The 18791-nt window shown below is 39.7% G+C and overlaps 1 protein-coding gene across 1 annotated transcript in view; it reads left to right on the top strand.

The window, feature by feature from the left end:
- The first annotated feature begins 565 nt into the window (after window positions 1-565).
- ADGRL4 (adhesion G protein-coupled receptor L4) overlaps window positions 566-18791 on the top strand; it is a 72663-nt gene continuing 54437 nt past the window's right edge. The window contains exons 1-2 of the mRNA XM_066555570.1: window positions 566-964; window positions 2398-2547. Coding sequence (XP_066411667.1) covers window positions 943-964; window positions 2398-2547 — 172 coding nt within the window. The 5' untranslated portion in view covers window positions 566-942. The remainder of the gene's footprint in view (window positions 965-2397; window positions 2548-18791) is intronic.

The following is an 18791-nucleotide window of genomic DNA, read 5'->3' as shown; positions in this document are numbered from 1 at the left end:
CCTGGCAAGATTAGAGAAAATACTGGCATATCAATGCATGATACAAGTACATGCTGAAGTCTCTTCAGGATGCTATAATGAGAATAGAGCTGCTCTGGAGTTAAACACAAAGACATGCCAAATGCTGTATTGAACATATCTTATTACACAACCCATGAACTCTTAGAAATTTGGTCTCCTTCAGTTCCTGAGTTTCCTGCCTCTTTCCTCCCTGCCTATGTCTTTGTTTTCCTCACAAAGCAGAGTTCAGCGATTTCCTGTACCTCCCTTACATCCCATTACCCTTAAAGCAACATTGCTTGACTGCAGTAAAGATCCATCTCAAAACTGAAGAAAGCAGTAAGAACCCCACAGCAGTCAGCTAAGATTGATTCCAAACAGAAAGAATCTCAGGGCTCACATGTACTCATGTCAGCAGGAAGAGGTGGAAGGAAGCATGTAGACCATTACCTCTGAGCTCGTAAACACCAAGCAAGTCACTATTCTCCCCCACCTCTTCCTCACCCTCCCTCATCTGCTCCACCTGCTGCTCCTGTACTGCCAGCAGGCTGCAGTCACCCCTTCCAGCTTCACCCTGCCCCTGCCACTCTCCCAAACAGCTCCATGCTCCTCTAACCTCCTCACCCCGGAATCCTCTCTGATATCCTCTGCCAGACGCAGCCTCTTGTTTCCCTTTTGCTTTCTCACTGCTTTCCTACTTGCCAGAAGACCAGCTCCTCAGCCCCTCCTGACCCTTCCTGTCCTGCCTGAGAGCCTCAGGAGCTTTTGGAAGCGTGAGGCTTGGGACAAAGGGCAGAGTCAGGGCTGTGCCTGTACTGGGACATCGCTCTCCCCTCAGTCATATGTGCGTATTTTGCACATGGTCATATACTTTAAAGCAGGGAGTTTTCTTCTCTGACACAGGGGCTCTGCAACAGGCACTGCACAGCAACAGCATCACCAATGAAACTGCTTCCATTCCTAGGTAGGTGAAACCTCTGTCTCTGGGGAGTGTGTGCCAGGCGAGAAGGGAGTGGGACCTGACAAGGAGAAATTATTATATTGGGGATGGTTGAAACCTGCTGGGTACACAGGACTGGAAATCCCTGTAGCTTTGGTCAGTGCTGCTATTGGATTTGGTAATTGCATGGTTAGGATCATCCCACAACCAAACCCAAAACACCAGTCCTTATCTCACTGTGGTTTTGGTACTGAAAAAAAAACCATAAATATTGTGAGTTTCTGTGCATTTTTTGTACATTTTTTTCCTTCTCTCTCTCTCCATCTGTTTGGGAAATTTTTAGATCTCACATGCTGAAAACAGTGAAATGACAACAGAATCAACAGGTTTCTGTTTTAATCCCTGTGGAAGATAGTCTCTCCTCTCAGAAACACAGAGAAAATGTGAAATTTGTTGATATCTAAATTGACTTGGATTATATAAGTAAATATTTTAAAATTGTGTGTAATTTTAAGTCTTTTGAATTTTTCGTGAAGTCTTAATTTTTCGAAGAAAACAGCATCTCCGTGAGATTTCATGCAGCAATGAAACTGTGACACTAGGCTAGCAAATATCCAGAATGACATTTAGGTAGGGAAAAGCAGAACTACAGGGAAAGACAGCACCCAGAAGGATCTTTGTGTTCTGCAACTTTCACTATGTCCCGCTAATAATTTGTAAACTATAAAGTAAAAAAACTTCCTTTCCTTTCTGAGCTAAATGCCTTATACCTACCTATTATAGGGTGTGTGTGATAGTGATCTGTAAGTTTTCTCAAAATAAGAGATTCCTTTTTTTCTTTGTGTTGAAAACCATATGCATTCATACAATGGGAAAGTAGTTATGGCGTTCTGAGAGATTAAATTTAAATAATTTGCCACACCGTAAATAACTTTTAAACCCTGCTAGCATAATGACGTAAATATGTGATATTTCATCTTAATCTACCAAACCATGCCTATGTGTTAGCTTCAGAAGTATGGGAGTGCTTATAAGAATAAAAGGTGTAATCAGGGGAACCCTCTTTGGTATTTTTCCCTCAGACATGTAGGGCAGTTTGGATTTCACTCCATACATAATTCAGAGTGCAAATAAATGCCTGGGCTTTACTGGAAACTACTAGAGAGCTTTGAAAGCCATTGAAATGTTTTCCCCCTATCACTGAGTGACTTCTATGCTGTTTACCAATTTTATGCTGGTTGAGAACACATTTGAGTTGTTTATCTGTGGTGTCTGCTGTTCTACCAAAAATGCCCCTGTAGCTGGTGGCCCTTGCCCTATCCTGCAGTACAACAGAGTCTGTGATGATGTTTACTAGAATACACCCATTTTGTGGAAACCTTTGGCCCAGATCTCATTTTAGTGCTCAGAATAAAGGTTTTAGATAATGAAACAAATCTGATTTTCCTTTGCTCCAGTTTTGATTTCCAGTCTGCTGGACTATGGCTGCACCTCTCCAAGCTGCAACATGACATGCCACAAAGATGCCAGGTGTGAAGTTCAGGGTGGGACAACAGGCTGCTACTGCTCCCAAGGATACACAGGAAATGGCATAACAGTCTGTAAAGGTAAACAGATTTTACCTATACATTTCTTTATGTGCTCACTTGAAAAACTTACTCAAGAGCCCACTAGCTCACGGATTAAACTTTATGTCACAGCAGTATCCTACACTAAGATGTCTTCAAAGCCAAAAATTTTATTATTTTCTGAGACATTGTACAAATTATGCTCAGCTTGGTGTTTTGATATAGCTTGCCCTGTGTCTCAGTTGAGTATGAACCTGTTTTCCAGCTTTTCTTTTCCATGAGAGCTGCTAACTAATCTTTGCTGATTTACCTTCAGTAATTTCCCTTGTGGCTCAGGATTTCTGAAGTTAGGGCTGGTGTGGTGGCTACTGCACTGCCCTCAGCTCCCTGCCTCACACACACAGCACTTGCCCACTCCTCCCAGCAGCTGATCTCCATCAGGTAACAGCTCCTGGGCTGCTCTGGGTAAACAAGGAGGTGTGTATGCCACAGAGGCACGCCGGTGCTGGTTTCTCTACTACGGAGAAAAACGCCAGAAATCCTATTATATTAGGATTATATATTATTATAAATTATTAATATAAATATTATATTAAAGTAGATTGCTTAATCTACTTTAGGATGGCTCTGTCTTTCATCTAAAGAAAAGGATATTTTCCCTTCCACCTTCATATTTGAGTTTTCTTCCACTATGAATAGCTCTAATATTTATTTTCACTGTTAGGTATGGCTATGTCCAGCTGCAGACAGGCTGAAATGAATCTTGTCAGTTTTCAGTATCCTGAGAAGTAGTTAGGAGAAGTTGCCATTTACCAGGTCACATTTTGTGTTTCAAGCATCTTGGGAAATTTAGCAGTTACTACTTAGCAGTAACTCTTTGGTTTGGTATGTGTAGGAAAGCAGCCCATGGGTATTTTGGAGTTTTGTTGCTTATTTGCCGTGCTGTGCTTGGAAGTATGTTTGTTTAAGAAGATTTAGAATGCAAAAGCCTTTTTTCTAAGGCCTCCACTTTTTGTTTATAAGGTGGGAACGTTTAAAGAGAAATATAGATGTATAAAATAACAAAAAATGAGGAATCACAAAATCATAGAATAATTTCGTTTGGAAGAGACTTCTGTAGGTCATCTGGTCCAGCTCCCCACTCAGAGCAGGTTCAACTTAGACCAGGTAGTTTAGGGCTTCAGCCAGCTGAGTTTTGAGTATCTCCAAGGATGAAACCTGCACCTCTCTGGGCCCTTGTTTCAGTGTCTGACCAATTGTGGAAATGTTTTTTTCTGATAGCTGGTTGAGGTTTCTATGGTTGCAGCTTGTAAGTTTTCCTTCCCATGTGCACTTACCACTGTACATGTCTAATAATAGTTTAGCTTCATCTCCTCCATAAGCCCTCATGACCTCCCATGGTAGAGTAGAGTAGGCAGCATTATTATTTGCCCTTTGCCTTCCCTTCTAAAGTCTGAACAAACATTGTTCTGTCAGTCTCTTTTGCATCAAGTTTCATGTAGTTTCTAAATAAATTGCTTGAATTTAATGCTAACCTTGCTGTGATAGGTAAATCATTATTTGTCTATCAAGCCGGACAAAGGAAAGTAAGAAATGGCCTTCACAAAACTGGTTTTGTTCTTGCACTAGTTCAATTGTAGCACCATGAAAGTCAGCTGGTTTGAATAATAAGTGCACATCATGTTTGCAGAGTCAAGGGCCTAAACTTGTGAATAATGCAGAGAAGGAAGAAAAACAAGTCCATTTTAACTGGACTTGTTAAAACAAGTCCATTCCACATTAACTTTATAACTGCCTGTTATAAATCAAGCTAGCATTTACTTACCTGGCATCATCTGGTACCCACTACATTGTCTGTACTGGTCTAGAAAGACTGCAATTATGAATAATCAATTAAATTTGCAGTAAGGATACCTGTTGTTCTCACTGCCATGATTGATGTTCTTAAACCCATCCATTATATATGCACCTATTATAATGTTATTAAATCTAAATTTGTGAGGACAGGGTTATCTTGCTTTCCATGCTCTTTTTTTTTTTTTTCTCATAAAATACCTTTTTATTACTTTCCCTTTTACCTGCATTTTCTTAGAGAAATCTACATTCAAATTTCATAAAAAACATTAATTGAGTACTTAAAGAAAATTCATTGTAGTGAAATATGCATTCACAAATCTTGTAAATCCATTAATTGTTTATTAAGAATTATACTCAGTGTTTGAAAACTCGGTCTTTTAAATAAAATTTCCAAAGTCGTTCCAGGCAAACAAGATACTAGATGTACTTGTGGTGCATTGCAGTCAAGTGGCAATGGTTTGAAGCAAGTCTCATGTCTGGAGACCAACATTTTCTCTGGTAAAATACCTCAACAGCCACCAAAGTCACTTACCCTCCAGCAAAGCTTATATCAGAACGGTGTGGCTGCTGGCCCTGAAAGAGAGACAATGTTTCTCTAGGGCAGTATGAAACACAGTGCATTACTAATATTGTGCAGTAGTCCTCTAATAGCATAAAAAATTAACCAGAATTTTAATTGGGTAGGTTCTATAAAGGACTAGAAATGTAGGCTACACCCTATCATGAATAGTTTAAAGCTGTGAAGACGTAAAGCAAAGCCTCAGTTGTTAAATGATGTATGAGATCTTGCTGTTCTGTGTGGCAAAAGCAGCAGGTGTGTATGCTGTTCTAGAGAAAGCTACCCATTTTTATTCAGTTAATAATCTTAGGCTTTCTCAATGATAGTGCAGTCACCTTCAAAGGAGATCATCAATTATGTGCTAATACAGGCATTTTCGAAAGAGCCTATGTAGTACATTATGTTTACATATTTGCCCTTTTTGTTATTTAGATAGGCTGTGAGAGTCATAATTACTGTCAACAACATTAGTAATTTTGCATAATGTAGAACCAACTTCTTCATTGTGGTTATCTTGGTAGTCAATTAAACCAGAACAGTCATTGTTTTGAGACGTTATTCTGAAACAAGCAATTCAAATTCTTTCTCCTTATAAACAAGTTGAACAGAAAATCTTAGTTTCCAGGTTAGTCCTCTTAAGCTTTCATGGCTGAGAAACTCTTCATTTTTATTTATAGGTACATTCTTACAGTGAAAGGTTTACATTTGTTTCTCTACTTCCACTTGCTTGTAACACCTCTTAAATACTTGTAAAAGTTATTTCTTTGCTGGCCCTGTCTTTTCACTGTGTCACACTTAGACATTTTCCCTTGAGTTTTCTGTGCTGCAAAAGGCAATAATGTCCTCTTACATTTATTTCCTAGCACCATTATTGATGAATCATGAATCACTGATGTCAACATACCTTAGGAATGGGGTTTGTTAGTTTTGACTTTGCTCCCTTTGCCAGCTGGCTAAGTGACTGCAGAGAGCTCAAGATTATTGGATTTGCTGTGTATAGATAAAGACACATAGATATGAATTTAATTTCCTGGTGTCAAAGTCATGGCTTTTAAAATAATTATCCTTTTACAATCTTTCCCATAAGGTTTCAACCACTTTAAATTAGGTCATGTTTTGGACTTTCTGAAGGCATACTTTGGCCACTCTAACAAAAAGCTAATCCTCTTCATAATCTCATTGTCTTCAGCAAGAATATATGCAGGAATGTACATAGTCAGGAGAATAACTGATTGTGGTATCTGGCCTCTTTTATGTATCGGAATTATAACTTACAGAGCAATAAATTCCCTCTGTACAGTATCTTCCAGAAAGCCATAAATGAGTCACCTTGTCAAGTTTTACACCTCTGAGGTACAAAATACTATCCCAGTCTCCTTACCTTTTCTTTTGTATTTATATTCCTTGCTTTATGTAGTATTAAATAAGAGAGAATGACCTCTGATAGTACATCTATTTGCTTTTTAGGACTGTTCTTGGGCAGATGTGTATTCTGCTTGTAATGCACAAGGCTTTAGCTTCACAATATCATACACATAATTGAAATAACATGGGCTAAAGCTCTTGGCAAAAGAAAAATAAAGATATACCCAGAAACAACTGATTTATAGACAAGTTAACTTCCTCTCATGCAAAAATGCCACGGATTTTTTACAGATAAATAGTACATATTTGCCATTTATGTAAGAAGAGTTGGACATATAAATTAGGTGTTGTTCATAATTCCAGCTTTCTTCTGAAAGAAAATTAAAGGAAACTAACAAAATTTTTGATCCTTTTGAAAAGATAAGGGTAGAAGTAAAACTTCATAGAAGCCAATATTTTATTTTTAAAACAAAGGGGAAAATGAATTGGCATCAGTGATGCTTTCCTAAGCAGCTCTGCTGTTTCAAATGCTGGCTGCTTCTTGATTGCTGACTGCCAATTTGCTGCTTTGCTGGCACACTGCAGGAAATTAAAGTAAACAGTGTGATCACAGTGTTTACTTTAACTTTGTAAAATACGGAAGGAAAATGAAGCAGTGCTGTTTGTTCCAGGAGGGTAGGCAGGCAAGCAGGAAAAGCCTGAACACAATATCCCTCCCAGATATCCCTACACAATATTCCCTTGTAAATGTCACTTGCAAATTATACTGCAAGATTAATCAGTGTTACTTGTAAAATAGTTACAGCTCTTCCAGAAATATTGAGCAAGGACTTAGGCTGTCGGAGGAACTTTCAATTGGGGTAAGGCAGTAACTCTGTTTCTGAAGTGTACTGTAGGAGGATTTATCATTTTACAGGGGTAAAAAGTTCATCTATGCAAAGTGATATTTTGTATCAAAATACAGAATCCCTGTTAGAACACGGGGCAATTTGTGTAAATCCAGCTGAATCAAATTGAAAGCATGTTCAATATCTGAGCAGAAATATATTTTCTTGCTTTATGGAGAGTCAAAATACCAACTCTCTGGCTTTTGCTGTCTATAAAAAGAAGTTTTCCTGTGAGACCTCAGTTCCTTGTTCTACCATGATGCTGCTGAGTCCCACCATTGACTTTTATTGCAATAGCTGAATTTATTTGGATTCACTGGTGTCATTGTTGCCATTCTGCAGCACCCAATTTGTGTATGTTTTTTTATGGATGGAATTTTTGCTTTCAAATTAAAATGACCCTGTAAAACCACTGTGTATAATCATTTTATTCTATCCAAAATTGTTCTTCAATAGAAAATTATTTAATTCAAATGTTGATTCATCAAAGGAGATTTTTTTTTTTAACAGCAGGCATACATCACTGGATGTCACTTCTGTATTTACCAAATAGTCTGAAATCACTGATATGGAAGATCCAATCCACACATTTCCTAAATTCATTTCACTGCTATCAGTTACCACAAGCTATAAAAAGGCAAATTGCAGCTGCTCTAACATAGCACAGCAGGACAAAGATATGCCTTAGCCAAACACTAACAGGGCTCAACTCAGCGTGTGACAGCTTGGAAAACTTGGGATGTGCTATACAGGGGGCCAAAGAGGATCACGAATTCCCAGCCCTTTTGACATGCTCCTTACTCTTTTTCCTTTCCCCTTCTCTTCCTGCACCTCCCAATCTCTTCTTCTTTGCCTCTATATTCTGCTGGAGCTTTTATGTGGTTTCAGGGAAGAAGCAGGAGTCACCTTCTAATTCAGAATTCCTACTGCAGATTTAGGTGTTGGGCATTTTGGTGATGCCAAGATTTGTTGGGAGGCACCATTCTGTTTGTTACATATTTAGGGATAATATTTAACTTAGCCCATGGCTTCAGGGTACCTCTTCAGGGGACAGAAAGTCTTCTTCCCTTGTGTCCTCTTTGGTAATGATACAGCTGAATGGTTTTTTACTTTTCATGAAGTGCAGAGATTGACTGCTGAGCTGTGAGATGTTACCCAGCTGAGGTATCTTGGTTTCACATTCCAGATTAAACCTGTAGGCAGATCATGGAATTGAAAAGTCTGGATAAATTAACTGGGAGGATTTGATTTTCTGGTGCATAACAGTCCAATTGCCTAGGAAAGTGCTGGTGTTAATGTTAACATAGCAGGCTCCTGGCCATTTGGGGACCTATGGCTTTATGTGTGTCTTTTGCCTTTTCATGTGCAAGATGTCACACTTTCTGTGAATTTGGGAAGGCTTTCATGGCTGTGATGTCCATCGGCTGCCGGGGACTAACCAGCTGTTGTATGGTTGCCTTCCAGCCACAAAGGATGGAGTTATGTTTATGTTCCTGAAAATAGCCATACCCTTGGCTAACAGTATTATTCAAAACAGCTTCTGAAGCCTTGAATTTATTTTTTATAGCTATATTCAAATTATGTTTTAGTTGAATTTTTTAAGAGTAGGTCAGGAATTTGAAAGGGGAGCAGCAGTGCCTGGTGATGCATGAGAATGTGAGTCAGGAAGAAAGCAGTGCAGGACGTCTGGAGTAACAAACAACCCTGCTGAATAAGGCATGGTGGAGGCTGTCTTACTCCAATTGTCTTACCTCTGTAAATGGCTGAGTGTGGAATCACAGAGAGAGACATGGCTCTCCTAGGAAAATCCTGTGAAGCTGTGTAGAAGCTGTGCGAAACTTAGAGGAAAGAATTCAAACAATTATTATCTGTCTTTCTGTGACCATTGTTTATAGCTATGGTTCTGCAGAGTGTGCTATTCATAGTTCACCAATAGTGTAAGAGAATATTCCTAAAGGCCAATCAGGCCTTAGGTCCACCATTGTTTCTATAAGAACTGTAGATTTCTAATAATAAAGTGTCTTTTCATGCCTTCTCATGATGGAGTCCCTGTATCACCTTTGGCTCTCCCCGATACCCCTTTGGTGATAGCTGAGTCCATAAAATTTTGACACAAAGCATTTTATACATCCAAAATGTCAAATCCAAAAATGAAGAAATCACTCCCAGTTTCCCACTCAAATGAGAGACAGAAGATCTTCAGAGAGTTAGCTCTTCTTCCTACTGCCAGAAAACACAGTTCACCTGGGCCAAAGACACAGCCCACAATAACTATTTTTAAGATTGATGCTAACTTTTAGAAGCCTTGGACAAAGTCCATTTTAGGGACTTTTTAGATAGATTCATTACATTCTCAGATTTGAGCCAAAAAAGGAAAAAAAAAAACCTCTCTATTTTTTTATGTGTTATGTTTACATTTTCTTGAAATGGTACTTTGAGCATGACTAAAATACAGTAATGCATTTTTGAAAGAACCAGAAAGAAACAAACTTCCTCTTGTTATATCTTTAATCATAACCAGACTCTCTTTTAAATTAGTCCTGTTTGCATCTAAAAGAAGTTTTTAAAATGTGTGTAGATGATGAGGTAGAAAAGAGTTATTTGTCTCTCTCAAAAATTTACCCAAACTTTTAGGCTGATTATCTGCACTTGGATGGTTTCTTACTTGTTTAATTCAAAATGTGTTTTAACCCTTGCCAAATAATGCTAATTTCCTTTCTTGAGAAAATACTCCTTTCATCCTGCTTTATGGTACTAAGAATCAATATGTTACATGTTCAGAGGATGTGGGAAAATTCATTTAAGCAGCTATAAACTTGTTATTTCAGAGTTTGCTTACTTTGTGTTTACCAGAGATATGATTCCCTTCCTGTGTCTCTAACATCTGAAGTAGTCCCAGGAGGTCCAGCGGTAACAATATGTTCTTCTCACTTGCTGTTTTCAAGTAAAAGGATGAAAAGTATTTCCTTAACATGTATACTCATACATGTATATTAAATGCACACAACCATGTACACAGGAACCTGTATATAAGTAGGCATGTGAATAAAAGTAGAATTTTCTATGAAAAAAAAAGGCAAGGTATGTCAAAATTCTGTTTTACTCATTCTGTGACTGTATAGTCAAAATTAGTTTTTGTTTAGGAAAGAACAGGATTTATTGTAAAGAAATTTCTTCCATAAATTCCACTTCCTTGAGACTTCTCAGCTTAGACTTGCCCATGGTAGAGGCTGCTGCAGCCATCAGACTGTGCTGCTGCCTTTGGGCTGTGAAGTCAGTGTCACCCACAGAACAAGGGATGCATCATCGGGAATTACACACATGAGATGATGTCAGTTCTGCCCAGCTCCACTGATTTACATATAATAATAGCCCACTAATCTCCTATACTCATTTTACTTTTCTCTCTGTAGCTCTATATTGAACTCATAGAGTTCAATTACAGAAAAGTGTTTTCTTTGGGATTTTTTCTTTTTGCCTTTTTTTTAATTGTTGTTTTTTATTTTTTTCTGCCAAAACATGCTGGCCAGGAGTGGTGAAGTTGTATGTAACCACATTTGAAATGTGTAATTTATCTAGGATGATATGCTGGTGCACAATTTTTCTGTGTATGACTGTGAAAAATTGCCGACTGAGCTGTTGGCAGAGCGAATATCAAACCCAGCTCAGCCCTGTGTGTATGAAAGAGTTTAAGAAGGTAATTGACACTTTGGACCTCTATTTGCCAAAGAAAGAGATAATGACGTTCTCCAAGAAGATTAGAATCTAACCAAACATTGTGCTCTAAATATAGAGCACAAAGCCAGGTGATGTTTGTGAAAATGCTGCTGGGCTGCAGGAGAGGGAGGGGGCTGAAGGACTGCAATTTTGCACTGTATATTTTTTAGGTACACAGATTTAATTTAGAGATTATGGCTTGAAAATGAAATTTACAGTATGTGTGTTTTTCGGCGATAAGAAATTGATTTTGTGACCTTGGTGCACACTAATTGAAATATCTGGCACGGTGTTTTGCTGAGGTTAAAGGAAGCCATATATGCCTGGAGCCGCATTCTCCTTTCACCTTGAACTGCGTGGTTAATCACAGCCCCAATCAGGGGCAGGAAGGAAGCTGCTGTTTCACTGGGGTACAAGGAAGCTGAATAATCTCTGCTCATTGTCTAAGGGATAGCTGCTTGTGTGATTACCTCTGGCTGGGCTTAGGAGGTTCACAATTACTTTAAAATGGAGAATTCTGGTGCAATTGACGTTCAGGGAGCGCCAGAGGCCAGAGCCTCAGCAGCGGTGGTGCCACAGCTGGAGCAGACACAGTGAGGTGCAGGGGGGTCTCCTTCCACCTGCCCACCACAAACCTGGCTGCTCCTTTGGGGTGAGACACCTCTGTCCTGTGCTCTCTGGGACTGTGCTGGGACAGGAAGCAGGGAAAAGGTTCTCTGGCTGTGTTCTGTGTGCGCTGTTCCAGTGGCATGGGGCACTCTGCCCCTGGATGGTTCCTCCTGCTCTAAAGGCTGGTTGCAGCGCTGAGGAACAGCAGCCATGTCACAAGGGACTGCTGGTGGGGTTTTGGTTGAATATGCTTAATTTAACTGGGTTTCTGCCTTAGCTTGGACACGTACAACTGGGACACTCTGAGATTGTCTAAATAATGGTGTGGTAGTGTGTCCCATTATTTCGCTTATTATTTAATGTTACACATTTGCTAGGTTGGCACAGGATCTTGTTTTTCAAAAAGGAAAATGAAAGATCCTGAAAAGCCTTGACAATAAATGGTTATTTGTTCAAAACAGCCAAGTCTAATCTTTGTTTATGTTACTAGGCTTCATGTAATGGTGTTGCAATAAAGAAAAACAGTTCTGCAGGATATGCACTGGCTTTCATGTTTTATTTGTAATGAAAGCTAGGCACATAGGCAGCAATCTACATAAGTTACATTGAGGGAGAACATGAGCTTGGATGGTGACTTGCATGTTTATATATTTACTTTCTATTTGTTGCAAAGTGCCTGCATCTCAATTTTTAAAAAATGTGAAATTAGCCTGAGGTATTGCAGATTTTATCTCCAGAATTTTACCAGTGGGAGATGAAGAGAAAAGGTGAACTCATTCTGTGCTGGGAGACCAGTGCTTCTCTCTGCCCCATCTGTGCACATGAGCTGTGGGTCTGTTCCCACAGCCATTGTCCTGTCTTGTCATGCTCAGTCCCAGCTGGGACAGAGTACAGCCATCTTCACTGCCCTCCTGACGTTCTAGTGAGTTTTGGGTGTCCCCAAAGCTCAAAGGGTCTGAGGGTAACCCAGCCTTGGCTCACAGTTTGCATCAGAGAGTGATGGCAGGCAGGGAGATATTGCAGCAGTAATCTCTGTATCCCATGACAGTCTTCATCACTGATCCCTGTAACACCAGAGGCCCTAAAGAAACTCCAGAGAAGCTTCAGGGTGTTGTCATGGTCTGAAAGAGAAATTCAGTTAAGCTCTGCAGGCCTGAATAGGAGCTCTGAGTCCTGCATTTTTAGCTTGTGATGATGAGAAAGGAATAGGTGAAAAATTGTATTACAATGAAGACTTTGCCTTACTTTTTCTCTTGAATAAATCATTTTCATGGGGAACATTGATCCTGAGGAAGCTCTACCTTTCCAAAATCAGCCTGTAAGGAGTTCAGAAGGGAGAGGAAACTGGAGGTACTCAGACAGACAGTTTCAGGCCCTTTGTTCCTATCCAAAATGTTCCATTATTTAGAGCTACGATGAAGCATGCATCAATTCATAAATATGACCCACTGTGCAATATAAAAAATATCAATATTTCTCTCCCATTGTGTCAGGGATATCTGGTGCATACAGAAAGACTTTCATCTCCTTAGCTACCACAGAGAAAATGGGAAAGGCAAACAGCCTTCAAAAGTGACTCAAAAGCATAGATGAGGAGAAGTTTCTAAAACTTTACACAGATTTTCATCTGAGCAGATCAAAATAGAAACTGTGCAGGGCAGCAGTTTTAAACTATGCAGAACTACAATTTGGCTTCTTTTTCAGTGTTGTCATGCAAATCTTGCTATGGTGATTCCACAACTCTTTCATCATACTCAGCTTTATGGTTAAAACCTTGGAAACTCATAGTAAAGCTGCCTTTAGAAAATGAGGCCACTTCAGGGATGCATCATACAGCACCACTGGTCTCCCAGTAGTCAAATACTCAATCCCAGGTGTGTTGGGACACAGCAGTGGGTTACACAAGTGTGGAGCTCCATTTATATCACTTTGCACGCACAAGGTCTGGAGTTCAGGTGGATGTCAAAGGAGAGGCTGGGATAATATTTAGACAGCTGTAGGCTGAAGAAAAAAAGAACTGTTAACTAACTTTTTGTATTTCCTATTGAATAAACAGGTAGTATGTTAATACCACCAAATGTTTTTTGTTTGAGCAGAGGGATGTGCTATAAAACCTCTGAGCTTTATTCTCTGTTCTTAGAGAAAGCTACTGCAGTTTTCATTACCTGTAAACAGCTCTTGAATTATTACTCAAGTTTTGGCATTAGACTGATCACCCTACAGGAAACTTTTAACCTGGCAATGGCACATTACCCTCAAGGAATGCCATGCAGACAGCCACATCCCATTTTGAGCTTGATATTCATGCCAGTAAGGAGTCTGTGCTGCAATGTGGACAGCTGGCTTTGAGAGCTGTGAGGGAAATCCTAGAGCAGGGCTGTTGCTGCCTTCACTGCAGTGTGGTAAAAATAGACCTGCTGCCTCTGTTCCTGCAGCAGCAAGCAGTGGCAGGAGCACGGATGAGTACAGTCAGGTGTTTTATCAGGGTTTCCTGCAGAAGGGGTGATGCTGGTGACATTCCTCCAGCAGGGAGGTAGGTGGCTTATGATTGAGTCTCGCTAGCCACAATGGCTCTTGGACACAAAGCCACAGTTAGGGATGGATTTTCCAAAGAAAGATATGTTCAGGATTTTTGAACTGTCTGGCTCTACCTGAGGTGCCTAAAGGAGGACTGAGTTGTTTCAAAAGAATACTCCCAGTTGTGGATGCCAAGCAATTGAAAATCTGTCCCTGAAGTGCCTTTTATTTTCCTACCATCTGATGGCAGTTTGGGTTTTTGATTGATTTATTTCTTTATTTTTAACTGTAAAGACCTTTTAATTAGGGAGAGGAACTATGTGAATGAGCTGGAGCTGCTGGTGGTAGCAGCTCCTTGCCATTAGAGATTGGGTCATTAAATAAGTAGATAATATCCTCCTTATTGAGGAGATTTAGAAAATCATAAGGACTTTGCATTATTACGGTGTTTAGCATTCACAAATGGAGTAAAAAGCCCCATAATGGCAATTTTCATTAGTTCCAATGCATGTGGAGGGCTCTTTTCTTTCTTTGAACAGCCAAACACTAAACAAGTCCTAAATCCCTCCTTGTTACTTATGATTTCTTCTTGGTGGTTAAAAACCCCATAAAGCAGAAATTGAAGACTTGCTATTAAAATACTTACTGACAGCTCCATTCAAAACATCCTTTCAAATAGTGCTATATCACATTGTGATTCATCTGCCATTCTGATAGAGTTGCTTTAACAAGTACCTTCCTTCTTGGTTAGGGCCCATCTCTTTTTACTGGAAAATTTTTCCTTTAAACACTTTACTGAACCTCTGCTGTAAACAAGCCTTTCTTTCCCTGGTGCTGTACTGTTTGTGCTGCAAAACACATGTAGCCCCTAAAAAGCATGGTGACAGGCTTTTTGGCATGAAAAGGAGAAAGCAGCAAGAGAAAGAAACCCTGGCTTTTTTCCCCTCCTCACCTGTGCTGTATGGGCGCAAGCACCCTGTGACATTAGCCCAGGTCAGGGTTTCTGGCTCAGCGTTGTGTCCCAGGGAGGGGACACGGCCCTGCAGGGCTGCCACACCTCCTGGCACTGCTGGGCACTGGCTCTGCCCCGGCCAGACCCTGCAGAGCAGCACCTCTGCAGTACCAGGGTGCAGCTTCCACCAGCTGGAGACCAAACCCAGGAACATCCTGGGAATGAAGTGGTCCCCAGGGCGTTTCACTGTTGAAGCTTGAAGTTAGAATTATTTACAGTCACTTTAACAGGACAACAGCTGCTCTTTACCTAGAGATGAGCCAAGAGCACTGAAAGAATTTGGATCTGAATTGCAGATGGACGGATTTCAATTTGATTCAAGTAGCTGGACTGCATGATTCTGTACTGTAAGCTCTCAAAGTCAGAGCTTGAGAGAAAAATCATTAATTTGGAAGCTGATACCCTGAAAGACTTTTATGAAGCAATATATTTTCATGGCAGACACAGATCAATTTAAAAGTAGTAATCAAGAGCCATGTGCTACGTGTTCACAGACAAAAAATGTAGGGAATCCAGCCAGAGCCAGACACTTAACATTCAGAGCATTCAGACTAGCACTGAAGATATTGCCTCTATGGAAAATAGTAGGGTTCAGAATTAAAGTATTGTGAATTTGTTAGATAATCACAATTCTGTGCAGACATAAAGATTCTGCCAGATTGCTGCCAGAAACTAGCTCAACATAACTTTTCTAGGCAAATTTGTGTTTAACTTCTGCAGAAACTTTGGAGAAAGGAAGAGTCTCTACAAATATTCAACTAAAAAGATGTGTTAAATTCTTGAGAAAAGAGAGAAAATTATAAGATAACCCATTAAAAACACTTTTTATCATATTTGAAAGGCATTCTCTAAATTTAGTCACTATACAAGTTTTCATCAAATGAGATTCAGACCTAGGTCCTTACCAGTCCTAAGAATTTTTAGGTGTAACATTTGCTTAAAAATAAAGCATCCACACATTAGTGTTTTATGTCATGCAAATAATTGCATTGTATAAAAGCATAATTTATATTTACTTGGAAAGTACTACAACTAAACTCCTTCTGGAAATTTTTAACTTTGCTCCCTAAGTAGTCTCTTTGGCAATACTTACATGAAAAAAATAGAAGCCACTAGCAGTGATAGGTATTTCAAAAGGTGGATTAAAATCATCTCTTATCAGCTCCTCAAACATTTGGGATTTGTGCTTGGAGCCAGGCATGGTTTTCGTTCCTCTGCTGAAGTCATCCTCTGCCATGACTTAAAGCAGCCTGAAGAGACTTTTGTGTGTGTTACATACACTTTCTTAGGTTGATTTTGCTCTAGTTTTCCATATCAGTGTTTACCAGTCAGGAAGGAAAGTAGGGAATAGTATAATCTTTGATGGATACCTTTGTTTTAGCTGACATGTTCAGGTTTTTGGTGTGTCATGGTCTAACTCCAGCCAGCGACTCAGCCCCACACAGCAGCTGCTTTGCTTTCCCCAGTGGGGCAGGGGGGAGAATCAGCAAAATAAAAGTAAGAAAACTTGTGGGTTGAAAAAAAGACAGTTTTACAAGTACAGCAAGGGTCGTGCACACAAGAAAAGCAAAAGAGGGCTTTCATTCACCACTCCCATGAGCAGGCAGGTGTTCAGTCATTCCAGGACAGCAGGGCTCCTTCATCTGTAACTTAGAAAAACAAAAGCCATCCCTCTGAATGTGCCCCCCTTCCACCTTCTTCCTCCAGCTATGCATGCTGAGCATGACACAATCTGTTAAGGAATGGTGTCATATAGTTAAGCACTCTGCACATATTGTCACTAAGATAGATAAGGACAGTGGCATATTTTCATGGGTGTTTCCATAGCACACAGAGAACAGTGCTTGGAAAAAATCTTATTTTTCATGAGGATTCTGGTCTAGTGAAAGCCTGCTCATAGCTGAGGGGTTAGAACTAGGTCTTTATGGTCCCTTCCAACACAAACCATTCTCTGGTGATTCTATGATTCTGTAACATAGGACCTATTGGAACATGCAGAATTAATTTTTTTACACCTCTTGGCAGATTCCATTTGGGTGCATTGTTTTGCTTGTGGAGAGTGAAATTCCTAAAAAGGCCTCTGTGTCAATTTTCACTACTTCTGTTATCATGTTGATAGTATATGCAAAGAAGTCATACAAAGAAAATGGTAAGATTTTTACCACTGGTTTCTCTTCAGAAAAGAGATGTTATATATATATGTGTTAGATGTTATATGAAGACACATGGCTCTGTATTACATTGCTACATGCTAATCCACACAAAATCTTAGAAAACTGCAAACATTGAAATTTATTGAGACTAGAAAATGAGAATTAATATCTGGCATCTTTGGGAGAATTGTTATAACTAATAATTGCCTCCTAGCTGATTTTGTTGTTATTTCTCTGCTCCTGCCTTTGACAGACCAGATGTACGCTGCTTTTGGCTGGACTTACAGTGGCCTCCCATTATTATCAGCTGGGACATAAAACCTTTCCTCACATATTTGTATAGCTGAGTGTGGTCACAGACTCTTCCCATTCCCATCCTCTCTGCTTTCCCTCTAAAGAATAATTCTGTCCTGATTGATATTAAAAGCATCTAGTAATTTAGTATCATCCATGAATTTATTTCTCAGAATGTTCATCTCTTTTTCCAGAGCATTAAGAAATACGTAAAATGAGACTGGGCTTAACACCAGCTCCTGGGGAAGCCCACTGGGTAGCCCTTTACAGCTCAGTGCAGAGCCGTTTGTCATCACCCATTGTCCTTTGTTTACATTCCTGCAGCCAGTTTACAATCCCCATGACAGCACTCTTACCCAAGACATCATAAGATATTTTTTAATAAGATTTTGTGAGCCACTGTATCAAATGCTATGCTACATCCCAGATACGTTGTACTTTCAACCCTTGCTGTTTGCATCACATGCTACTTGGAGGTTTAGGAAACAATTTCAAAAATATTCAGCAATTCTCTGGATGAATTCAGATGGAGGCATCTTGTGTGTGCACTGTGCAGTTTGTATCCATAGGACATCTCTTCTCATGCCATCAGAGCTGTGTGGATTGGTGGGGACAGGAGCTTTTGCTCTCATGTTTGGGACTTGTCCCTTACTCAAAACAGAAATACATGGACAGATCTTGCACTGGCTTCACCAAGAGCTATTCCTGCCTGAGAATGGCAAGATCACACTGAGGATCAAATCCTCTTTCTGAAGGGATTACATTTCCTGCCAAATATGTGACATGGTTCAGTTTCAAGCACATACAAAATAAATCTCCGTCAAGACAGACGTTTAACAGTGGCTTAGTATCCAGGACTGTCATGGGAGACAGTTCTCAGCATCCAATCTAGCAGGATCTTCTGGCTAATGTCTTCAAGACCTTGGGATCTACCTCTCTTAAATAATTTATAGGGATAATATCTAATGAAGCTTTTGTATTAATTTGTATGTATTGCACAAGTGTGGATAAGAAGAGTTACATTTTTGAGGGAGATGACTTCTGAGAAGCCACTTATAAACATACTAGTTTGCCTTCCTGTCTACTCTTGTCACTGCTTGCAAATCTTCACTCTCTTCTTTGTGTCACTTACCCATGTTCTTCCTTGGACTTTAAAATGCATTCATCAAAGAGATAACAGACTTAGTTTTGAACATCACCAAGGATTATTCTGTGAAAACAATACTACTGAAGATATGTGATGGCTAATTTGTAAGTTATGTGCGGGCACTTAATGCATATTACAAAAATTTCTGTCCAGCTCCTGGGGAAAC

This window comes from Molothrus aeneus, chromosome 9 (assembly GCF_037042795.1).
Source record: "Molothrus aeneus isolate 106 chromosome 9, BPBGC_Maene_1.0, whole genome shotgun sequence".
Classification (NCBI taxonomy): Eukaryota; Metazoa; Chordata; class Aves; order Passeriformes; family Icteridae; genus Molothrus; species Molothrus aeneus.
Note: the sequence above shows the minus strand (reverse complement) of the source record. Positions and strands in the feature narration are given on the sequence as shown.